At 38.5% G+C, this 25,851-nt stretch overlaps 2 protein-coding genes across 3 annotated transcripts in view; one reads left to right on the top strand and one right to left on the bottom strand.

The window, feature by feature from the left end:
- Positions 1–1,410: 1,410 nt before the first annotated feature.
- The window catches only part of LOC138059968 (regulator of microtubule dynamics protein 1-like), a 35,311-nt gene continuing 10,870 nt past the window's right edge, over positions 1,411–25,851 (top strand). Inside the window, exons 1-8 of one of the 2 annotated variants that reach the window (XM_068905631.1) lie at positions 1,426–1,607; positions 2,995–3,384; positions 4,025–4,114; positions 5,634–5,689; positions 6,252–6,339; positions 7,098–7,128; positions 7,785–7,921; positions 9,339–9,544. In XM_068905631.1, the coding sequence (XP_068761732.1) occupies positions 1,476–1,607; positions 2,995–3,384; positions 4,025–4,114; positions 5,634–5,689; positions 6,252–6,339; positions 7,098–7,128; positions 7,785–7,921; positions 9,339–9,380 (966 nt within the window). In that variant the 5' untranslated portion in view covers positions 1,426–1,475 and the 3' untranslated portion in view covers positions 9,381–9,544. Of the gene's footprint in view, positions 1,608–2,994; positions 3,385–4,024; positions 4,115–5,633; positions 5,690–6,251; positions 6,340–7,097; positions 7,129–7,784; positions 7,922–9,338; positions 9,545–25,851 lie in introns of those variants that run through there. The other variant, XM_068905632.1, reaches the window with a different exon arrangement.
- LOC138060705 (uncharacterized) lies at positions 16,599–22,457 on the bottom strand. The gene is made up of 3 exons (XM_068906560.1): positions 22,415–22,457; positions 22,139–22,229; positions 16,599–20,446 (listed from the first exon to the last, which is right to left on the bottom strand). The coding sequence occupies exons 2-3, from the start codon at positions 22,173–22,175 to the stop codon at positions 18,708–18,710; spliced, it is 1,776 nt and encodes a 591-aa protein (XP_068762661.1). The 5' UTR covers positions 22,176–22,229; positions 22,415–22,457; the 3' UTR covers positions 16,599–18,707.

The following is a 25,851-nucleotide window of genomic DNA, read 5'->3' as shown; positions in this document are numbered from 1 at the left end:
GACTAATATTTATTGTAATACAAGCAAGAGTCTTATTTGCAGTACATAGCATTTAAGAATGCATTGCATCTGAATAATATGACCCAGAGTTGAATCAACGCACCACAAAGTGCCAAGTTTCGATGGAAATTAGGTTTACTTTCACAGGGCATTTTCGTGCGCCCTGCCACTTTTGAAGGAAAACTTTCAAAGCAGTTCGATTCTTCACAAATATGTGCTTTCCATACTAATGGCGATCGCTGGACGAAGACATATTTGCTGAGATTTGACCGAAAGTAACGTGAACACTGACGCTATTGTCTGATTTGGGGTAAGAAAATTTCAGTTGCGCGTCAAATATACACGGTTGTAGTTCACATTTCAAGAGGAGAAAAGACAAAAAAATGTCCAGAAGGTATGAAAATCACACATTAACAATACAGAGACTTTTGATGTCTTAGTCCAGAGAAAATAACACTTGATGGTGGAAAAAACAAGCACTGTTTTGTCGACAAAGAAAAGCACTTTGGTAAACGACGAAGTCGAAACGTCGGGGTTCAGTATTCGCTGTGCCACTTTTACCGGGAGTATCTCTGGTCAGACCTTATCTTTGGCTCACAAAATATCACCTGTTGACGGCTTTTCGTGGACGAACGTCGGAGACAAAAGTCCTGTACTCTTAATGACAGAGTTCGGTTTAAACAGAAAAAGCTATAAACCGATTGACATTTTGCAAAATGACTCTTTCGTCCGGATAGAATGTATTCGCTTCAAAGAGAGAACAAACGAAATTCTTCTGTCATGTTTTTCTGTTACTTACCTTAACTCCATTCATTGATAAATTTTAAGCTGTGACATCCTTTGAACGGATTACCAGCTCATTTACCACTGACGCGCCATAAGCAAATCCCGTCAATCTGGCAAATTTGTTTTGCATTCACTTCAAGCGCGGGTATCCACGTGAAGAAACCACAGCGGAAAATTTTAATGCCGGTTCCAGTTACTTTAATACGTAACATAATTCAATATTGTGATTTGCACATTCAATCATGACCATACGCGTGGCAAATAAGGCAAAAATTTTCCAACATCGCGCAATCCTTTGACTAGTCTGAGCACAACGCAGCATTCTAAAACAGCCGATCTAAGCATGTTTCGTTTCATCCGAGATAAAGGACTTTCCCAAGTAGAAGGAATTGCCGAGGTCTTTCTAGCTGTTGTCCATCTTCTTTCGGTATTTGTACCACAAGTGTATAGATAGCATTGAAAGTGAATGCAATAAAAACTACAACTAGCGACAGCGTCGACATCTTTTCTTCCCGCGTTCTAAGACTGTCTCGAAGGTTTTCAACCAATCACAATGCAAATAAAATTGAATTTACCATTGATGATGCGCATGCGTAACATTAGTCCCCTTTGTTCACAGGACCTTGGTTGCAGCACCGCTCGGACAACACAAAGTGGGTCTCAGTCTCCAATATCATTTCACGTTCACGATGGCGGCTCTATCTGAGAAGTTTCGCTTGGCGTGGCGATTACAAGGACTATTTCAAGGAGAAGGATTTGTGATAAAAGCCCTTCAACATTTTAAATCACCTCCAAATTCTTCAAGGCACGTTCATAGAAAGGTATGCTTGCAAAAGATATTTAGAGAAACGTACACTTTTGAATGACTAATACATAAAGCTTATATATATATAGCTATATATGCTTATATGTGGAATAATAAGTTAATGGTTTTCTTCGTTAACTAGTGCGAAATATATTTTGTGCACGTGGCATCTTGATTAATAATGATTAATATGTTGAATGTGAAACAAACTAGCCACTGGATTAATTCTTGGTTTGCCACGAAGAACTTGTGTGTGAGTTATATATAAGTCGTAAGTAAGTTTCAACTTCCCTTACGGTCAGCTTTCTTAAATAAGTTCTGACGTGGCTTTCTATATTTGCGCAATAGAGAAAGCACCCCAAGATGTAACTTACTCCTCATGAATGTAAGCCCAGCTGTACTTGTATGCTGGCAATGAAAATTCAAAATTAGATCGAGAAGTGGGTCCACATGGTTGCCGTTGATGGTTGAAAACATTCTTGTGTTCGATATTTCAGATATTTTTTTCAACCTTCGACAGGCCGTCCCCATTCTCAGTTTGTGAGTGATGAATCAACACACGGCAATTGATTTTGTTTAATTTTAAAGTGCCTATGAAGAAAAAAAAATTATTTTGCTCATTTAAAGACCTTTCAAAATGATTAAGAATGGTGTTTTTTATTTTGGAATACGTACCATCTTTCGCCCTAGAGATATTCAAGTTTTTCTTATAATAAAAAATTGATGACGTCACAAACATTGCAAATCACTGAAATCAATCTCAAAATTGAGAATATAGATCTCCGAAAACATTGGATGGGTGTTTTCAATTGAGTGTCGAAAGTAATTAGCAAATTGCTTTGGTTTTTGCATTACTTTACTCAGTGATTGGTTCAAAGTTCTTGCGCCACTTTTTCGACCAATCACAAGTGAAACCAAAACCAATCGTGGCTTACGCTTGCACTTTTTCCCGTGCTTTGTGTCGGCTACGTTTACTGGCTACCTTTACTGTTGGTTTACTGGATTGTCTCCGTCCTTTTTGATTGGCCGAAGTAATTATTTTGGTTTTGGTTTTACGACACTCAATTGAAACGGTTACACAAACATTGTGTAGGCTCCCGGTATTAAGAGTAATAATAATCATTAGTATTACCCAACTAGTGGACTAATACAAATCCTACATTTTGATTGGCTACACTACTAGAGGACTATTAGTAATAGTCCTCGAGTAGCGAAAAGCGTGTCGCTTTCTTTCGTTTTATTCCCAAATAAATATTTCTTCAACTTGCATTTGTCAACTTTGTTATTGCCTTTTCTGTCTGACTAGTTGGGTGATACTAAAACAATTAGACCCTTCGCCTTCAAGGGCCACGGGTCTAATTGTTAATTATTATAATAATAATAATCATCAAAGTGTTTTGTAGGTCTTAAAACTTTGTTATCTACTTCTGAGGGGATCTCAACCCAGCAAAATAGTTCCTCCCCTAGTTGCAGCAACTGGTTGGTTTGGAGCCTCCAAGTTTCAGGAAAAATCACCTGCAGAAGTAATAAACAGCAATATGAGTGAGATGGAGAATGATTTTAAGACAGTGGATGACTTGTGTGATGACAATGAGCTGCAGAAGGCATATGACCTGCTGATGAAATACAAGGAACCTCAAAAATCTGACGTTGAGTGGAGGTTAGCAAAAGTAAAAAGAATGATGGCAGAGGAAAGCAAAGATACACAGAAGAAAAAAGAACTGACTTATGAAGCTCTTGATCATGCTAAACTGGCTTTGAGCCTGGATGACAAAAATTTTGCTGCACATAAAGTAATTGGTATTATAATGGTCGTTCTAAAGTAATTTGTTCCAGTTTATGTTGAACTTGTCAATTTCCAGTCGAATAGTTTTGTATGATGGTTTGCTGGTCGTGTTATAAAAGGATTTTTATTTTCTTCTTCTTTGGTTGAAAGAATTTCTTTTAAGTTACTACAGTAACGTTTTGCTGTCAAATTCTTGGTATTTTAGTGTGTTAACAAAAAACTGCTAAATTGAAGTCTCATGTAAAACATTACCATGAAGCTTTGCTACTGGCAATTGTGCAAAATTGTGCTACCCTTGTGCAAAATTATTTTAGAGCTTTTCCGTAAATGAACATTGACATCAGTTATTTGAATGAGGTTTTGGGCAACATATCATCATGACATCAACTAAGATCTGATGCTCTCTGCTGTGGATATACTGTTTTTATCAAGCATAGCCTCTTTCAGGGCTTCCTCCACATATTTTTTAACTTCTGATCTTTATTTAGGGGTTTTGTTTTGTTACAGTTCTGTGCTTTGGAATAAAACGACTATGGCACTTGGTGACCAGACAGTAGTTAATTTCTGAAACCTCGGCTACCTTGCAAACCATTGCTTTAGATTAATGATTAAAATCTCAGATTTTTGTGTTGCCTTCTTCTTACCAGTGGTATGCGATTACACTTTCTTTTGTTGGGGAATATGAAGGAACGAAGGCCAAACTACAGAATGCTTTTGTCATGAAAGAGCATTTTGAGGTGAGATTTTAACATTCTCCCATTGGATATTAAATGACAGCTGGGTTGGTAAACACTTTGGTGACATCTCGCATTGATTACACTAATAGCATACTGTACGGTTCGACTGACCATGACCTGAATAAACTTCAACGCCTCCAGAACACTGCGGCACGCCTAATTAAAGGCGCGAAGAAGAATGACCACATAATGCCAATACTAGAAGAACTTCATTGGCTACCAATCCGATACCGAATACAATTCAAGATCCTGCTTCTCGTGTATAAATGTCTTCATGGATTAGCTCCTCAGTACCTTACTGAACTGATTAAACTTCGCTGTCCTCCACGTACACTCCGCTCAAGTAACCGTCTAGTATTAGAAAAACCAATTAGCATTTAATTTTAAATAAGTATTTATATGAACATCTATCAGTCCATATGATTAGAGCAGTATAGGTAGTATATTTTTACTGATATACACATTTTTATAGATTTCAGTATACATATACATTTTTTACCTTATTGTAAGCGCATTGAGATTTTTAAATGCGCCTATAAGAACTTTCTTTATTATTCTTATTATTATTATTATTATTATTATTAAATACGTCTGCATTCACAGGCTAATTGGATATCAAGTATATGAATTTTTCTTGTCTTACAACCCTTCTCCTGTTCTTTTCCTTTTAATAATCCCTCCCTTTCCCACATCATCCCCTTTTTTTCTTTGAAGATTCAAAATTATGGCAACTTTGATTTCGATGTTACTTCGTGTATGTTTTTTTTTTTAGAGAAAAAGCTTTAAACCTAAGCATCATTACACAATGTGTTTTGTCATTTCTTGTAACATGTACATTTATCAATTAGTTCAGAATTCCTTCCATTCTGATTTCATTCCCGAAGTTGCCCATATTGACAAGTAAAATCGTGTGGTGTTAAACTGAGCAAAATCTTTTAGTCTCACTTTCAGGACTGAAGAGAGTGAATAACACACATCACAGGGATTAGGAAAATGATTCAGAAATCCAGAGTTGTTGATACTATTTAGCAAATAGTCCTTAGGGAACCGCATTAATTATTATAATATTATATTAAGTGATTCTCTAATCACCAACAGCCAAAGTGGATTGTATAGCAACATTCCCTTACCTGGTGGAGATGAGCCACACAGGGTTAAGACATTTGCAGGCACAGATCCAGGATTTTTCTTAGGAGGGGTTGCACTACTAAGTAATTGCATAGCTGACTGGTGACGTTTTTTTTTTGCAGATTACCAGTGCTATGAGAAAGCCTCGGGTGAGGGAGGGGGGGGGGGGGGGGAGGTGCACAACCCCTGCACCTTCCCCCTAGATCCACCCCTGATTTGCCATCTATTTTGACTCAATTCTGAGACAAAGCTTTATTTATTTACATGTAGCTTCTATTTTGAACCATGATCTAACAAACATTTCTTACGTGTACATGTATGACACATCACCACAGACTTTTGTTATCGTTATGAATAAATTATTTATCATTTCGAAATGGGTTTCTTTCAGAAAGCAATTGAATTGAATCCTTCTGATGCCACCTCTCGTCATGTACTTGGTGTTTGGTAGGTCATAATTCTCCAATTCCATAGTAACTTTCTCAGTATCATTTTTCCTCATTGTTTTCTCATAGAGACTTGACCAGACACAAGATTTCAGTATTAAAAGGCTGTGTATATACAGCTGTCCAGCTTTTTTGTCATAAAATTTCAGTTATGTAATCAAAGTAGTGATGGGCTATATTTTTATAAAAAGAATATTCATACCGTAACTTTGAATTCATACAAATTAATAACAGACGAAAAAAAGAACTATTTTGCCTTCCTTTCTTGTTGAAAAGCCCTATGAAAACCATATCAATTATTGTTGTCAAGTGAAAAGTGCTAGCTAAGGATAAATATGAATGAGAACATTTTATGAGCTTTCCACACAGAGGGGAAATTTGCAATATTATTTGGTTGACTTTATCAAAGTAAGTTAAAGGTAGATCCTTCTGAAGTTTACAATAGCTGCCACACTTGGGAATTACTTTCAGTGACTTCTTCTTTTGGCCTACGTCTGTATCCATCACTGTCGACTTTGCTGTTGTTTTCTTTTTTCTGATGCTGTTCCTAATACTTTTTGCAGGTGTTTTACTTTTGCTGACATGGGCTGGGTCACTAGAAAACTAGCAGCCACTATCTTTGCTTCACCGCCAACATCTTCCTATGAAGAGGTAACATCATGGTGATGTGTGCAATCAAGTTTAGAGTTTGTTTACTGTAAAATTATAGTCGAAGCTCTCGTAAGCAACAACCCAGGGAAATAGTCAAAAAGTGGTCACTCCTAGAGCTGGTTGCGTACGAAAATGGGCTCTTGTAAGCGACCAAAATTATAAAAAATAGAGGATGCTCACTTACAAGAGATTTCAGCAAAGTCTCTAGGATTTTTAAATTCTTATTGATGGTAAAGAAGATAACGGGAACTTCTTTATTCTCAATCATATCTGCCAAAATATCCTTACAATTACAACCCCAGCCAAAGCATTCAAAGCCCAGTTTGAAGAGTGAGGCTACCCTAAGCAGTTGGCTCTTAAACAAAAAGCCAAAATCAGCGAGACAATTTGTACCATTTGTCGCAACATACAACCCAGCAGTGTCAAATCTTCAAACAATACTGACACTTGTTAAAGCAAGGTTTCAAAATTATCTGTGACCACAAACTCACAAAAGGGAGACTGTGCAGGTCTGTTACATTCTTTCAAATTCTTGGCCCAGTGGGTTGTGTTTTTATTATTATAAGTGTTGACATACAAGATGAGACGCTAAGTGGTCGCTTACGAGAGCTTAGAAAAACAATGGGAAAGCCCATTTGGGTAATCCCAAAGGTGATCGTGGTCGCTTACGGGAACAGCTGCTTACAGGAGCTTTCAATTAGAGAGTTTAATGGGGACATAGTTTCTTCAACTGTAATAATCTCTGAATTGTGTTGTAGGCCTTAGGACATTTTCAAAAAGCTGAGGAATGTAAGTATAAAGATAGTAGCTGGAGATTAAGAAAATTTATCGTGTTTATAACTTATTAACAATTTGATCCACCCTGCTGGTCAAATATTCAGAACCCAGAACCATGTGTTGAAACAAAGAAAATTAAATAGCTGCAATAGGATTAGAATGAATACACTCCAAGAAATTATTAGAAAAGGAGATATATATAAAACACTTGGTGCTTTCTTCCATACCAAGGAATGGAAAGAGGTAGGCCCCTTTAAGGACTCACATTCAGATTTGAAGTATCTCTCTAGCTGTTTGGCTCTGTTCTACTTTTTTTTTCTGGCAGAGATTTCATTCTGAAAGAGGTAGTTGATGACTCATTATTGTACTTAGAGTTACGATCACTGACTCTAAAATTTGTTACCATGTAAGTGCTACAAGTTGCTGACAATCCATCTACAAGTGTTCATTTTGTGACAAAAACATCTCTGAATTGATACTTTCGTCCATGGTGCAAGTTAAAGATTTAAACCGAGTTGTGCAATATTTTGGGGGAAGGCTCTTCAAGGCTGTTCATTATACACAAATCTTCTTTATAAATTAATGTAGCTTTTTAGGATATGCTCAGTAAAATAAAATAGTAATAGAAGTAGTCAAATGTCAATGTTTCTTGTTCTTTCATACCCTAGTGGATCCAAACTTCTATGCCAAAAACCACATGTTTCTTGGAAAGACATTTCTACGTTTAAAGAAAATGGATGAAGCTAAAATATGGCTGGACAAAGCGGCAAACAACAATCCGAAGAAAACTGCAGATGACAAAGCGGTTTGTACTAAAATTTGTCTTATGTAGCCTGGTAGGAAAATAAATTCCTCCATTTTACGCAACTTGCACAGTTCAATGTTGATGGTGCAGGCTTGTTAGGTTAAGTCTGCTATGAGCCTAGAAGACCCATCAGGCTGTCACTTATCTCTAGTTTCTGTAGCATGAAGCGACTAGAAGTATTTCTACTCCCCCCTGGATGGGATGCCAGTGCATCACAGTGTTACCCCCAGCATTAGATTCGCCGGTACCCATTTATACACCTGGGTGGAGAGAGGCACCGTGAGAGTAAAGTGTCTTGCCCAAGAACACAACACAATTTCCCCGGCCAGGACCCGAACCTGGATCACTCGATCCGGAGTCAAGCGCACTAACCATGAGGCCACTGCATCTCCCACAAGGCTTGTTAGATAAAGCAAAATTCCAAATAGAGAGTCCAGGCAATATGATGAATACTAATGTGGGACTATGTGGGAAAACATAATACTGGTACTGGGTGTCTGTGTATGTGCGTTCAAATCTACAATCTTGGACAAAATTGTTGAGAAAACTCTGCTTTTGGACTAAACTCTGATCACAAGTATGAAAAAGAAGCTCTCTTTTTGCCCCCACCCCCCCTGATCAATGTTGCTAAATGAAACTTGTAAAGCATGTCGAGCTGGGGCTTATCAACATTGGTTGTAGGGGGGAGGGGGATGGCAAATAATGTGCGATATTGAGGACATAGTGCGCAAAATAACCCCTGTTTTTAATATTCTCAACCCTTTTTGTCCAAGATTGTAGATTCAGGTGACAAGATTTTGACAAAATCAACACATCCATGATTCTTGATAATCTACTTGTACTTTTCCTCAAAACCTTCAAGACAGTAGTGAATTATGTAATTATTTTTAAAAGAAGCTCTTACAAGCTAAAAGCAAGACTTCCCCATGCAGGAACAGTTATTTGATCTCTTCTTGATCTTCCATTTTCTCACAATTTAATTCTTTACCCTTATCTAGATGTTGAAAATATTATCTCCAAACTCAAAGACTGAACAATTAAAACAAATTGATCCAATTACTTTAGTATCTAATCTGCTCCTATACTTTATTGGTACACTGTGTAACTATTGAAGTATTTACCAGTTATGCTTCTCCTTAAAATTTAACAATGTCTAACTCTTCAGTTCTTAGTTTCTTTACTAAATGATGTAACTAAAATATGTTGATGATTGACCCGCCCGGGTCAACACGAACTTATTCCTAATTTTTTTAATGAGAAAATAAAATAAACTGTCTGTGTTAAGTGAGTAACACTTGAAGACTTTACTCTGTCTAACACCAGAAGATTTTGCTTGTCAATGGGGGAGCTTAGGGACAAATGGATTAACCTTCGAATGGGTCTCCTTTAATATTCCTTTCCCTTTTTCTTCTGATAGGCCAAAAAGGAGGCTGAGGAAATGTTGCAGACATACTTTTAATGCCAAGAAGGATTTTATTGTTAATTTGTTTGGAAGATCTGTGGTTGCAACTACTATTTCTGTTCTTTTGAGGATGTATATTTGTTGATACAATCTACCAGGGTAATCATGTTTAAACACAAAATGTATATCACCAAAAACAAAATAAAAGGTATGATACCAGAGGTTTCAGCCTTTTTATTTTGCAGTAGATTCCTTGCTCCTGTGTGGGTGCCTATTTAGGATCCTTGCTGATAAATTACACTAAATTGCATATAACAGTGGGACACCCTCATTGGTTACTTTGACGTCATATGACTTCTAGCAAAAAGACTATATTATAAAATAATTATTATTAATTATCATTCGAGGGGTCACCCAACGGTGTGCCAGCAGTGGCTTTTTGGGGGTTGGGGAGGGGGGTAAGGTGGGCTCACATTTTCACACGTTGAATTATTTTGTAATGTCCTGTCCCATTTTGAGATCTTTTACTTTTTTAAGCTTTGATAATAATTCAGTTCAAAGAGAACAAAATACGCGCTTGAGTAAAACTCAATCGTGTCTTCTTTAAGTTAAATAATCTGCAAAAAAAACTAACTGCAAATTGCTCTGACCGACGTTTTCCTGAATGTCATGCACGTCTTGCAGTCCCCACACTAAGGAAGGGCTGAACATGTTGTTTCGGCTTCATAATTCCTTTTCGTTTCAGTCTAATCTGATTGCAGGTCAACTTTTTTTTGCCTTTACCTTTGCACCAACTAGTATCGCAATAGCCTCGAGTTGAAAGTAAAAGGCAAGCCAAAAGACAAATGAAGAAAAAAATAACCATTTTTATATAAAACTCTGAATTTCGAATTCTTAGCGAAACATTAATGACAATCGATCGTGAAAACACTAAATTTTCAAGGGAAAGGTCATGTTCTGTCAAAAGGAAAAAAATGATCACGTGCTAGGCAACCACAAAGGTGCACGTAATCACCTCGCGTCAACTTTCTTGTTTACATTGAACGAACTACAGGGAAGAATGTAATCGTACTTAATGTAAACTTACTTTTAAGCTAAGAGACTTCCGTCTTTTGTTTTTTAATTTTGTTGTAATATTTAACTGAATATTTACATTTCATGAGAAAAACACATAAAGCGGTGATAAACATAGTGAAGCAATGCATTTTATGAAATCAGACTTGACGTTTCGTATGTGGCAAATATATATTTTCAAAAGTAACCATTATTGTATGAAAAACTATTTTTCAAAAGAAAATGCGAACGTTCTGCTATTTTTATGTCTTACCCCGATCATTTGCATTTCTTTTGAAATATAAATACTTTTTCATATAATAACGGCTGCTTTTGAAAATGTATGTTGCCACATACGAAACGTCAAGTCAGATTTCATAAAATGCATTGCTGTACTATGTTTATCACCACTTTATGTGTTGTTTTTCTCATAAAACTTCGATGGCCGAAGGACAAGAGTCTCTATGATACAATTTACATTTCACCTGTCGGGTTATTGACTCGAGACCCGACTCTTATCCGGAACACTGTTGAAGGCGTTGAAACTGAATTTTTACTGGGTTGCCATATGACAATCCGGTCGGACAACGAGTTAAATTTAGTCGTTTTCTTTTTTTTTTTCCTTGTCGGGAAAGTCTTTCCTGTCACTCCCCTGGTAAGTGGTGTCTTTGTGCGTATTTTGGTAAGTTTCAGGGGGTAGTAGAAATGCGTAGATTTCTCTGCTGCTACACAGTAGAATATTTAATTAACCAGCGATGGCGTCGAAGTCATTAAAACGCAAATGGCGTTTTGGTGGATCTTTAAACGAAATATACCTTTATGGAGCTCAAGAATGGAACGTCAATATGGATAAACAAGACAGGCGGTGAAAAATAAATAACTAGAATCTTAAAAGCGACGTGTAATGGACTTCGACAACATGTTTCGCTCGTCGAGCCGTAATCAAAGTGAGCAGTATTTCCAATATTTTACCAAGAGTCGTGTAACGAACAACACTGAAACCAAATGGAAAATTCTCAGGTTACTTATGGGTTTAACAAAGACAGAGAAGGAATCGAACACCTTAAGTAGATCTGTGATCTCTGTTGTCTGACTATTTGTATTTATTTGTACTCAACTCTGCACAGTCTTCCGGTAACAATCGGAAATTTCACTAAGGGCCTGTTTATATGGTCTCGGTTACCACAGACAGCCCTCCTTCCCGAGACAACTTTGCCGAGCGTCTATATGAGAATTGCGCGACCGAGACAAAGTTGACCCTACTTAATTATGCATATATTTTAAGGCGCATCTTCAAAAAATACGCATCATCATTTGCTCTTCATTCTTTCTGGTTCGTTTGTAGTAAGTATAGTTGCGTTTTCCTGTTCAGAAAGTGGACTGACAATCTTAACGGAACAGTAATATGTAGTTTAAATAAAATACTGTTTTTGAATCGAGAGTTTCCGTTGACTGCGGTGAGGATTTTGGCGGGAAAAACCTTTTCATTCGAAAGCAAACGCTACCAACATGTATAAGCCCACCGAATTGTTGCTTCTCGGTTTTTTATTTTATGCGTGCGCATTTAAGATTTTGCTGTCTCGTCTCGGGTAGTCGAGCCAAACTGTTTACATGCGAAAAAGTTGTCTTGCCTGCCAGGGTTACTCTACCTGCAAGGCGAGACAGCCCGCCTCCGAGTTGTCTCGGCCACCTCATGTAAACGGTTGATAGAATTTTTTAAACAAATGAGTGGAAAAATATTTCGCGCAGGGTAACTCGTGGGAGGGCTGTCTCAGGTACCCTAGACCATATAAACAGGGTCTTAGCATAGGACGTACAGGGAAAATGTTTCATCGGAGTTTAATTGCCAACGAGCAAGCCGAGCGAAGGCGCGAAGCTTGCGAGGCGGCCAGCTTAATGCCGCGCGAAGTATTGTAGCAGGCAGAAAAATTCTCGATCGTGCTGTGAAAAGTGTAATGTAAGTGTACGCAGTGTAAGATAAGGTTCCCTGGAGATTTTAGTAGGGATCAATGAAAGCGCGTGTTTTGATGTGTGATGTCATTAGACAAACTTACATGACGCGCGCAACTATTGATGATCTTGTTTTCGGAGGTGAGTGAAAACACGTTTTTTCCCTTTTTCCTGACATTGTTGTGTACACTTGCTTTGAGTGTTCTTTAATATTTATTTTCGAACCATCGTGTTCTATATTGAGTGAACGAGCTCAAAACTAAGCCGGCGTACGTGTCCTTATTGGCGGCTGTTGTCAATTTCGGATTTCGGCCCGTGAGTAGAGCAGTTTGTTTTTCGTTTTGCAACCATTGAGTTGACCAATTTAATTTAATTTTCAAAGGAAATTTGTTGTCTGCAAAGTACACAATTCAACGATCAATTTGACGTATAATTCATGGCTGTATCTTGCAAAATAAAAATTAATCTACAAGTGAAACAACTTTCATGTGCGAGAGAATTTGATCCCCATTACATGTTTCACACTGAAAAGTCTGAAAACGCTTTGCCGGGCGATTTTTTACATGGCACTGATTTTATTCAAGTTAATTATTGTATATTCCTGTTAAAATTACGTCCGTTCAAAAATTACAGCAGTACTTTCCATATTATTGCTACTCTGCTGGCAGCCGGTTTTTTCTCTAAGGGTCACTAGGACGAGCGCTTAGTCACCGCGAACTCGAAAGGGCGGTATGGCGTTGGCCGTGTAGAGAAGAAGGCGAGACAAGGGTGGTATGGCCGAGTGGGGGTCTTCTTGTGCGCGCCGCGCCCATGTCTCGTCCCATTCCTCGCGAAACGAGTGGACAGATGATGTGGATTCTTGGCCGAACGTGACATACATACACTTAGGGATGTATCTCCTGTTTTCTAAATGGTGAAAAAGTGTTGACGGGCCTGCGCGACTCCTGCCGTTCACAAACGATTCTAAAATCTGTGCCTTCAAAGTTTAGCTCTGACTAAAGTGTCTTTTAACGATTTTCCTTTGCGATATGATAGTATGGATGGCTCCTTAAATATTTCTCTAAGGTGCGGTTGGTTTTGAATAAGGTGCCATTTCTCCATTAATATATTCTTGAGGTTAGGTAAGGCCGGGTGGTATTGTGTAACAAAAGGCAATATTTTCTTTTTTGTGCTGTCTTTGTTTTCAAGTGACCTCTCTCTATCCGTGAAGTTAACTTCAGATAGGAATTTTTCTGAATTTTTTTTTGGGTATCCCCTATTCTTTAGACGTGTTTTGAAACTCTGCATGTTATTATTAAACGTCACGACTGACGAATTTGTTCTTAGGAGGCGTAACGCTTCTCCTTTTATGAATCCTTTCTTAACGCCTGGTGGATGGCACGAATTCGTGTATTGAAAATAATGTCGCCCATTGAATTGGAACGAATTCTCTTTAAGTATCAGGTAAAGCATTTGCCTCAAGAACTTAGTAGGGATTGGTAAATGGTTTTGATGGAAGTCTTCGTACGCTTTGCATACAGCACAGTAGTGATCCCTTCCTCTTGAGGTATATTTGTGTATAAGCTAGTTACGTCCATTGAGGCAAGGATTGCGTTCTTTGGCAGTTTCGTTTTCTCAATGAAGTTTACAAAGTCTGTTGAATCTTTCGGATAAGATTCTTGTTGTTGCGCTATCGGCTGTATGAGGCGGTCAACGAAGCTTGAAATTCTTTCCGTAGGGCCGTCACACCCAGATATTATAGGTCTACCTACTAGTGTGGGCTTGTGCGTCCTTGTTAGTGTATAGAATTCTGGAATTCTCGGTGGGTTTGGTGTTTGGGAGAGCCATTTCGCTGTCATTTCGTCAATGTGGCTTTCTGTGAGCATACACGTTATTATTATTTTTATTTTCTCAGCTGTTTCGTCAGCCATCGGTTTACCTAAGGGCCTGTAGTTGTCAAGATCGTTCAACAGAACTTGCCCCTCTGTTATTTTTTCTTTTTTGCTCATTATTACGATTGTGGTGCCTTTGTCGGCTTTCTTCACAATGATAGTTTTGTCACGTAATAGGTTCTTCAATGCATGCCTTTCACCGGGTGATAGGTTGTCCTTCGGCCTCTTTATAGGAATGTTTGCTAGTTCAAATTTTACCTCTTCTAGGAAGGTTTCTAAGGCCACTGATTGTTGGACCGGTAGTTTCCACGTTGATTTAATTAACGTAGAATGGGTGTTGTTTGTTTTCGTTCCCGTGAAATTTGTTTTCGTTCCCGTGAAAGATGTATTGGAGGCGCATTTGTCTTGCGAAAAGGTTAAAATCTCTTAAAAGGTTGCGCCTTATAAAGTCTTCATTTGTCACGGGTGTTGGAATAAACTTTAGACCCCTTGATAGCAAGGCTATCCGTTCATCTGTAAATTGTTTATCTGACAGGTTCTTGATATGCTGTATGCGTGACTCAATTGCTTTCTGAAAGCGCTTTTTATCTTTCTCCCTTTTTCTATGTTTCCTTTTGCGATTTTTTAACCTTTTATTTGGGTTGGTTTGACCATTGTTTCTGTTTCTGACGCAGAGAATGCACACATATAAGATTTAACTTCTTTATTGTTTGCTTGTGCCCTCAGATTTACAAGAAGCTTGTCGACCTCGTTAAGTTTAGCTTTCAAGAGATATCTGGCCTCAGACCCAAAGCAGTAGTATTTGTCAAAGCATAATCCCTAGGAAGTACATTTAGGTTTATCAGCCATTCAGTAAGTTTATTCCAAAAGTGAGATGTGTGGCTGCACGTCCAAAAAAGATGAATAAGTGACTCAGAGGAGGTGTGACAAAAGCTGCAGTTTTCATCGCCCTTTAGACCTATTCTAAATAAGAAGTTATTGGTTGATACGCGTCTATGTAAGAATTTAAACTGGAACTCTATTAGCTTAGTGCTCTTTGTGCATTGTTTAGCTAAAATATAAGCAGCAGTCCAATTTATGTTGTCATTTGTTGGTAGGTCACAATCCTGTAGCCATTTTTTTTGACTTGACTCGGGGGTTAAGCTCTTGATACTGATCAATTTTTTATATATTAAGGTAGTTGCTTTTTTGACTTGTAAAATTCTTGTTGTAAGTGGCTCCTTTTCGTGGTCGGTGTTCTGTAGATCTTGAAAATTTGAATCGATCCGAATAGACTTAACAGCGGATATTAATCCGTAGAAGCTGAGAGGGCGAGGGTCAATTTTATACTTACAGCGAAAATCACTTAGCGAGAGAAAGTTGTTGTCCGATCCTAAAAGATGCTTCACCCGAGTTATTCCCTTATTGAACCAATTTTGAAAAAAAATTGTCTTGTTGGCTATCTTTATTAAGGAGTTATGCCAAAGTTGTTGGTCCAGAAAGTGATTTTTCGATGCTATTTCTGGTTCAAAGTTAACTTCTGCCCAAATTTCTAATACTTCTTTTAAAAAGCCATCCGAAGTTGTTATTTTCGATAAGATGTCCTTAACATTAAGGTTGTAGGAAAAAAAGTTTTGACAACCATATTTTTGGAGGGTTATATCGAAAAAAATTTTCCATTTTCCCTTGTTATTGTTATCCAAGTATTTTTTAATCCATGTCGTTTTGAGGGATTTATTGAAGGAACTTATATCAATCATTTTTAAGCCACCATCACCGAAATCGTTGATCATTACCTTCCGTTTTATCTTGTCTCCTTTGCCATTCCATAGAAAAGTGTAGAGTAAGTCATTTATTTCGTTTAAAACTCTGTAGTTTGAGCGAAGAGGTGAGAGCAGGTAGACTAATTGGGAGACCACTAGTGATTTGATAACAGTGATTTTCCCTAGCAATGTGAGTCGGCGGTATTTCCAGCATCTCAGGATTTCTTTAACTTTTTCGAGTTTCTCATTGTAGTTTAAGGAGGCAGATAGTTCGGGATCTGTTGAAATCCATAGACCTAGGGATTTAACCTTGTCTTTTGGCCATTTGAGTTCTTTTCCTGATAACAAAATTTTATCATTTCCAACACTTGCGCCGATCCATAGAGCTTCAGTTTTCTTATCATTGAGTCTGAGGCCAGAGACTTTGCTGAAATCGTCAAGCATTGCGAGGGATGAAAAAAGAGATTCGCGTGACCCGTCTAATATAAGTGTTGTGTCATCGGCATACTGACTTAACTTAATTTCCACATTATTTACAGAGATTCCCTTTATATTAGTATTTTTTCTAATTGCCATGGCAAGCACCTCTGCTGATAGGATAAATAAATAAGGTGAGAGCGGGCAGCCTTGCCTAACACCTCGTTGAATCTCAAAAAAAATTACTTGCCCATCCATTATTCAGAATACAGCTTTCAGTATTACTATACAGGGTTTTCACCCAGTTAATCAATGAAGCACCAAATCCGTAGAAACTTAGTGTGTCATGTATGAAGGACCATTCGAGAGAATCAAATGCCTTTTCAAAGTCAATAAAAAGTAATAGGCCCGGGATATTCTTTTCTGTGGCGTATTGGATAATAGAGTCGATAAGTCTGATATTTTCGCCTATGAATCTGTCTTTCAAGAATCCTGTTTGATCATGATTGATAAGGTTTGGAAGTACTAGTTTAATTCGGTTTGCAATAGATTTTGCTGCGATTTTGTAGTCAGTATTCAAAAGGGTAATAGGTCTCCAATTTTTGATGAAGTACAGTTCCGCATCTTTTTTTGGAATTAGTTTAATCACCCCTCGTCTTTGCGTCACTGAAAGGCAGCCAGAGTCTAAAGCATAGTTGAGTGCCGAAATTAAAAAAGGAGAAATGTCTTTCCAAAAAACTTTATAAAATTCGGCAGGAAGTCCATCTGTTCCTGGCGTTTTGTCGGACTCCATCTTCTTCAGGGCTTCGAGACATTCCGTTTGAGTTAAGGGGCCTTCACATAAAATTTGTTCTTCATTCGACAAAGAAGTGGAGTTCACTTCAGAGAAGAATGTAGACTGGAGGCTGTCGGGTTTTTTGACGTATAAAGGTTTTTGTAGAAAGCGGTACATTCAGATAAGATATCTCTATCTGTGGTGACGAAATCAGTGTCATTAATTTTTAATTGACTAATTGTTCCTTGTTTACAGTGCCTTTTTTCAAGATTTAGAAAGTATGCAGAGTTCCTTTCGCCCTCGTTGTACCATTGCGACTTTGACCTAATAATTGCACCTTTGGTCCGATATCTCTCAATTCGCACTTCTTATAAATTATTGCTTTCTCTTAGCACGATATCACATATGGCTCGCTAAGACAAAAGAAGGCCATCCAAACCTTACTCATTTCATACGCACTTTAAAATCACGATATGAAATAGAAATAAAAAGTGGAGACACAAAGAAATGGAAACCTCTTGCAGGATATATGAGGATCTAATTAATATTAGTATATTTCTTCACCTATCTGTATTTATCTCCTACCCATTAGTTTCTTTCAAATCTCCTGTCAGGTGCATATCTTACATTACCTGTAGTGAACCACATGCCTTTACCCTGTTTTTGATGCCTCCATAGTGCAACTTCAAGCTGTAATGATAATTATCTATTTTTCTTCTTTTTTTTTCTTTGCCCTTTGTCGTCACTGCATGTGTTAGTAGTACTGTCTTCACTGTATTTGTTAGTCGTGTAGATTTGTTAGTCGTCGTAATTCAAACACTGTTAAAATTAGAGTAATATCATGTAAATAGAGCTAGTGCTGTAAGTAGTCAGTGTACTGTTCGTAAGCATTGTATTCTCTTGTATTGTTGCAAATAAAAAAAAAATAATAAAAAAAAAAAGTTTAGCTTTCAATTCCACGGCTAATTTGTTAACATCACTCTGTTTTGAGCTATTTGAATCTGTAGCCACTGGTTTTACATTCTTGTTAGATTAGTGTTTTGGCTTGTTCTAGTTTTCTGAGCTTTCAATAGAGAATCCACCCTTGATGTGCAAACACATTACAAACGGTCAGTGCGGAACGGTTGATTTTTTTTCATTAAACCGGTTGGTGTTGTGGCGTCCCCGTTCCCGTTGCTATCCTCGTTGCTATGGCTCCCCGTCGTAACCATCCAGAGAGGGACTGGTAGCCTGACTACAAGGAGTGAAACTCTAAAGGCCGATTTACACGGTACGATTTTTGTCGCATGCGACAAGCTCACGACAGGCCTACGACATTACTTACAATTGTCGCAGCGTTTTAAAACATGTTTTAAAATGCTACGACATTTTTTCTGACGTACACGTCAATCGTAAGTCATGTCGCGGGCCTGTCGTAAGCTTGTCTCATGCGACAAAAATCGTACCGTGTAAATCGGCCCTAAGAATCTAACTTAAACACACCTACATTAACAGTCCCAACTGAAAATTACAAGGAGTTAAGATCTAGTTTCAGACTGCCACATTTTCTTCCTTGCAATTTTTTTTTTCAGGTCACTTAACTGTTCAATTCTGATACCAATCGCAAGGTATGAAGGTTATCTTCTGAGATTTCTGATGAAAGGGCATCAAGAACGACTTCTAAGGGTGATGCTATGGCATATATTTTATGAGTATTTTCGTGCATAGCAAAAATTATGCCAAAGCCACGAAGGCCAGTACCCTCACCGCGTTCTTCGAAGATCACCGCTCCCGAATCCCCTTCATCAACGAACTGTTTTCTTGCGTCAATGCACAAGCAGTTCTTGCGCCATACGCGCTTGCAAACGACATTACTAAACATTTTCTTGTGGGTTTTGCAGTAACTGGTCATCCCGTGAATGGGTTCCATTTCTGATTGACTTGTTTGCCCTTGGGCACATTCTGGACAAAAGGCGTGAGGTAGTCTGACATTAAATGTTGCATCTGGTTGTGCCTCGAACATAGGAGGCGCCAAAAACCCTGGGGCATCTACGGAGGGACCAACAACACGGCTGTTTTCGGTGTACCCTGTTGTTCTGCCACTCTTGCACAGGTCTTCAGCACTCATGGTATCTTTTACTGGGCAACATTCACCATTGGGACGATCTCCTGTTCCAATAACTTTAACGGTTTTGAATTCTTTTAAACGTTTCACTTCGTCGTCAGTCAACTTAGCAATGGCAGCATCAACGAAATACTCTTTGTCATTCGTCCATTTGACATTACGTCTCAACCCTTTAGTGTAACTACCCACAACCCTTGGTTCTTCCAAACCCGCCTTGAAGGCATCTTCATGTTCCTCCGCTACCCTCAGTATCCTCTGTGAACATCTTTCGGAATATCGATTCGCTTCCTTTAGTTCCATCAGCCTTTTGAACTTCTCCTGCATTTCAAGTTTTCGGAGATTTTCAGCCCCAGAAATCTTAGTCTCCTGATTGCCGGGTTCAGTGATTCTGTCTATCCAATAGGCGTATTCACGTAAGTGGTACCTTAGATAGTTTAAATGGTCATCCAATCCAGGGTGAACAATCTCATTTTCAACGACCGGCTCATGTTTGATCACGTGATCACAAGACAGCGCATATAAGCACTCACCATCCCCCACAATAGCACCTAAGGTCCCACAACCTCCCTCACCCTTCACGCCAATGCTTGCTCCCAAACAAACCACGTCGTCCTGTTTTTGTGCCTGCTTCGGCTCCCAGATGTTTCGCGCTCCAACGCTATACCAAAACCCGTCCACCACGTCCACCGGGTATGGTCCAAGAAAAGTTTCGAACTTGGATTCGCCTATAGGAATGAAACCTTTTCCTAGGACATAAATTCTTATACACGGATCACGTGTCTGTTGGGAGTTTGTCACTTTAAAGGAAGCCTGCACAGATGTGACGTTTCGATGTTTGTCAAACTTACTTAGATTTTCGTTTATTACCTCGCTGATTGTATCAACTTGAGACGCCTCCAGTGCAAGTTCGTGGGATTCACCACAAATGTACCCAAGAGGTGTAATATTCAGTACATTCGCTGCGTTGTTATATAGATCTAACCACTTTAATTCCACCTTCATCTTTGCAAAGCATTCTTGGGCGGCTACTTTTAAGCTCTCGAGTGCATCAGACTCGCCACTGAAAACGTAGAAACGAATCACCACCTGATCGTTTTCTTTGTAGGGCAACACACGCACGCATTCCTCGTGCTCAGCTTCAAATTTCATGCTTGCTTCAATAATCTCTGCTTCTTCAGCTTTCGGTGGGGAGTCGGTAACACCATCGCTTCCTTGATGCAAGAAGATAACAAAGAAAAAGAGGATTGTCCACTAAGTTTGGCTACTTTGTGCAAGTTAAGCAAAGTGGAATAATCCTGGAAGAATTTGGAAAACATTAGACTTCCAATTTTAAATGCTCGGGGTAACGATCTTAATTTTTTTTTTGTTCTGCTTTTGATCAAATCTGTTTTGAGTAAGGATCACTTCCGCAGTTTCTCTGGAAATTAAGAAAAATCACGGTCTTCTTAACCTTTAATATATCTTACATAAATAGTCTCTTTTAGCTCTATTTGCTAATTGTCCATTTCAGATCTCAGAGAAAATCTCAGAACTAATCTTTTCAACTATCACTGTTAAATTAACGAGGTTTTGCCTTAAATTAGAACTCTCCAAAGATAAGTTGTTTACAGTGTTTATTTTTCTTTTATTTGATTTTCGTCCATTTCCTTCGGTGAAAATTTCCTAACCTTTGACGTTACATGACATTTGTCCATAAGAATCTTCTGAAAGCCAAAAAACTAGGGGTTACAAAGGTAGTTTCAAGTGAAGCTATGATCCTCGCAGTTATGAACGCAATTTTTGCAATTGCGTAGAGAAGACTGAAAAATTCAGGACTTCAACGTGGTTTGAACCCGTGACCACGCGATACCGGTGCGACGCTCTAACCAACTGAGCTATGAAGCCGCTGACGTTGGGAGCTGGTCATTTGTGGGTTCTAATGTTCCCGTGAGGAATGAATCAATGATGAAATGATATATGAAATGGATCATATATGAACTGCAGATATGAAATCAAGTGAAGCTTTGATCCTCGCAGTTATGAACGCAATTTTTGCAATTCTTTGTCACATTATGGAAATGATATTGCCTGACATTTTGAAGTGGTAAACAGTTAAGGTCGTTCAGACGGTTTTGCCAATATTCTGTAATTTGTCATTTTTCAAAATATATTCGATTAGCTCTGACAGATTTTAACAAATATAGGGTATTCGATAGGAACTGTACGTGGTTAGAACTGAACCAACTTTTTAAAAAAATTACCGAAAGGGAACGCGAGAAAATTAGCAAATAACTTTACAGATTTTGTCACGCAGAGATCACAGAAATCAGAAAAACATGTGCGATTCAGGCTTTATGCGTCATACTAGTGCCCAGCTTGCAGAGGTTCTAAAACTCTAGGGACCCTCCTTAAATATGAAAGATATACAAGTTTCTCAGCTCTCTCTGAGGAACAGCTTGTGTCAGCCTCTTTACAGAAAGCTGACTATGTATAACTGGAATTGCAAAACAGTGGGTCTTGACAAGAGGAGAAATCTGGAAGACCTGGGGTAAAATATCCCCTCCAACCCACATATTAACTCTAACCTGCGTCACAATGGGAGGCACATGCTCTCACCACTTCACTATCCCTGCTCCCCTAGGGGGGCTAGCCGTGCACAATTTGAGCAGAAGAATACCCTTGGATCATTATTTCCTGAGTAGCTTGTTTCAGAAGGCGAGCAGGCTGCTTCAGCCTATACACACTCTGCAAGCTATGAAAACATCACACAGCATTGACTGATATATGCTACACAAGACTGAAGAATAAAACTGAATGAGATTTACTGCTCATAAAAGTAATTCCGGAATTGCGTGGTTCGGCTGCACTTCACAGTAAATGCTGTTTGTCCCTGAAAGTAAGGCTACAACTAGCAAATCACTCACCCTTATTGACTGTACTGCTGAAGAATTTATTGTCCATTTCAGTGGTTGAAAAAAAAAGAACCCTCCAATGAGAACCAAAAGCAAAGTCTTCCTGAAATAAATAACAAAACCATGTCAAACATCAGATTGCAATTGAGCAGTTCAACAAGTATTGAATTATGGATTGCGATTTTACGTGCCAAAATTTTAAAATGTGGCCGTGAATAGCCTGGAAGTGGTAAGACCTTTCAAAAGTTGTAAATGGAACACACATTTCCAACGGGAAAACAGGACTACCTTTTCAGAAGTTCCGTTTATTCCGGAAATTTTCCAGTGGAACGAGCCAAAAACGTGTGTTCCATTTACATCCCAACCGGAATTTCTGGAATTTCTTGGTAAATGGAAAACGCCCCTTATAATATTACTTCAGTTGTTGTGTTCCACGTTCGGGTGTTTCTTGTTCTCGAGTTGTTATCAGCTACAAAATAAAACAGTCTCCTCAGTGTAATCAGTAAAGAAAAGAAATATGGTCCTTATGAAGAAGCACTTTTTACTATTATCATGATCGGGTATTCACAGTCAGGCTACATTGTACGCAAAGCATGACTACATGTACTGTAAAACCCCGCAGATAAGCCGCACCTTTTTTCCAAAAATCGTGGCTAGAAATCGGGGGTGCGGCTTATCTGCAGGAAAATTTGAAAAGGGTGTCGTGAATATTTCAACACCAATTTTCGTTAACTGACACTTTTATGGAAAAGTATGTAAATGAATATTACACAAACCTACAAGGCAGTACTGGTCATTGCTTTTGTAAGTTTGTTGGGTCTTAAAAGAGCCATTGTTCATGTAAGAGTATAAAGCTTTAATATTACAGCGCTTACAGTTGCCGCCCCTAAAAGCGTTGAACCGTCTTCGTTCACAGATCCTTAAAGTCGCAGTGTATGGTCGCTTTTCTCCAACAGGAAAACGTCACACTGCACGGAATTTCCATTCCCCAGCAAACCTGTTTGCACCCTGCAAGCAGAGCCTTTCTTTTGCTTGCTCGATTTTGGCGTTCTCGAGAAAGGCTCTGCATGAATCGAGTAAGATCTTTATTGAATATGCGCTGCATGTTGCCAGGATACAGTCTCGAACCCAAGCCTAATATGCCAGATCTCGCCGCCATCTTGGTTTTTCATGGTACAGCGGGCTCAATTATAACCATCGGTTTTGTCACTAAACGGACGCTCGCACTGGAATAACCGGTTTGACGAGAGAAAACAAGATTGACTAGTCCAGAAGCTCGGGCTGCGGCGGCTTCAAAGAGTTGACGCGATTCGGCTACTTTTCTCCTCCTCAGTGAAGAAAAAGACAAAAGGAGGCTCTGCTCGCAGGGTGACCTGTTTGCAGCGTTGACTACGGCCTGTAACGTCAACAGTAATCGATCCTTCACGAGCAAGAAAATACCACGCTATTCTCGAGTATTCGCATGGTAGATGGCCCACTGTTTCTTCGCTGTTAAGCACTTTGATAGCAAATTTGTCGAACAAATAGTCTTGTGTCAACTACTGATGAAGCTTGATGAACAAAGCAATGAAGACCCGGTTACACTGGGCAATGTTTCATGCAGCTTAGTGCTTTGTGTAAACTCTTAAAACATCACGCTGCTTCCGGTTTCCAGTTTTCTATTTCCGTGTCCGATCTAATGCCTGGTTACTAAGCTTCGAATGTTCCGTTCACGCTCTTGTTGTAATGAAAAAATCTACGGAAAAACTGTGTTGAATGAAGAAATTCCTGTCAACAAATACAGGGTTCTCCCTAGTTTTCAGCGCAACAGGTATGGCACCTTTTCAGACCGGTAAAGCAATTGGTTAATGTTGGACGTTCTGCAAAGGATAAGCGACTTCTTCAGGAGCGTTTGCAGGCGGTAATAAGTCCACTTACAAGCGGTAAATTTTACCGGTTACCGCCTGATAAGGAGAACCCTGCAAATACCAGAAAAAGATCAGTCGTATGTCAAAGTTGGTAGAAACAATGTTCATTATGTTAAAGTGCGAAAATTGTGGGTAAGACTTTGAAGTATTTTCCGTTTCAATGTTAAGGACGGTGCCTATTAATTCAAAGACATTTTTGCCACGGGTTATGATTATGCAGGAAATGTAGATCTTAACAAGTGTTATTGAAATCCAAAAAGAAAACTGGGGGTAACCACGCATTTTTCAAAGAAAATCGATGAATAATAATTGTAAAAATCTTTAAATACAAATGGCGTCCTTTCTCAAATTAAAGCTCAAAAATACATGGTTACCTCCGATTTTCTTTTTGGATACTAAGAGAACTTACCAAGATCTACTTTCTCCGGATAGTTTTAAACCGCGCAAAAATATCACTGTATTAGGAAGGGCCACTAGTTTTTAAGTATTTATATGCTATTTCGTGCTACCGTCGTTAATACTTACTTACATCCCTGATAGGAAACCAGAGTATCTCGAGATGCGCAGAATGTATGCGCAATAACAATAGTAGGCACCGTCCTTAATACTGAGTTTACGTTCGATGAACAGTGGACGATGAAAACGACTTCTCAAGACTCGACTTTAGATTTCTTTTGATTTCTTTCAAAAACTTTTTTTTCCAAAATTTGAGCTGCTAAATTCAGGGTACGGCTTATCTGCCGGTGCAGCTTGTCTGTGGGTTTTTATGGTACATGTATTTTTACCAGTTTTAAATTTCAAGATTCATGTGGGTATTTTCTTTGTACTAAAAATGGAAAGCAATGAAATTTTGCTAAAAGCCAAACTAAATGGCATAAGAGAGGTGTACATAATTTCAAGCATAATTTTAAACAATGAAATTATTTTTCAGTTAGGTATTCCTGAACATTATTTTGACAAAACCCTCAAAATTCAATTTAAACGTCAAAAGTTGGAATGAGCAGTTTGATTACCAGTAAGTATTTTCTTCTGGTGTAACTTAACTCAGGTGTAAGGCCTGATTCAACTTTCCTTTTCCTAAGAGAGTACTTTATTAAGCTGCAGCAATTATGTCCTCAAAAAATCCACACATTCTTAATCGGAGTGCTAGATGTCCTTGTGAGATGTTTGAGAAGAGTGAACTTATGGATGTTCAAAGTCCGAGTACCAATATTTGGTGATTTTGATTTTGTATAAATTACTATTGATAGCATCACAATTTGTCCCAGGACACAGTTACTGCCACTGACTATCTGTGGTGATCAGATCAGAGCCTCTGTTTTGACTAGAAATATTGGTGTGATTTTTGATTCTCAATATTGAATGTCTGTTGTCCAGTGTATGTAAGGCATTTTTTTTTCACATTTGTAATGTACCTCGTATAAGAAAGTATTTCAGCTTGGAGAGTGCCAAAATTTTGGTCTGTGCATTTGCCACGTGTAGGTTGGATAATGAGAATGCATTGTTAATTGTACGGACTTCAAAAATATCTCACTACAAAACTTTAAGCTGTTTTGAACTGCACTGCACGTCTAATCTTGAGCAAACAGAAGTATGATCACATAACTCAAGCTTGAGCTTCACTGGCTCCCTTGCTGGTCAGCGCTTTTTTTTAAAGATCCTATTGTTGACATTTAAGTTGCTTAACGGGCTTGCACCAATGTATACAACTAATTTGCTGGACAGATGTGTACCATCGCGGCCACTATGATCTTCACCTAGGAGTTGTCTGAACTCATCATGAAACTGTTAAAACTAATAATTTGAACTACCTTAATT

The sequence above is a fragment of the Montipora capricornis genome, chromosome 8 (assembly GCF_036669925.1).
Source record: "Montipora capricornis isolate CH-2021 chromosome 8, ASM3666992v2, whole genome shotgun sequence".
NCBI classification, from domain to species: domain Eukaryota; kingdom Metazoa; phylum Cnidaria; class Anthozoa; order Scleractinia; family Acroporidae; genus Montipora; species Montipora capricornis.
The sequence above is the reverse complement of the archived record's forward strand: the minus strand, read 5'-3'. Positions and strand labels throughout refer to the sequence as shown.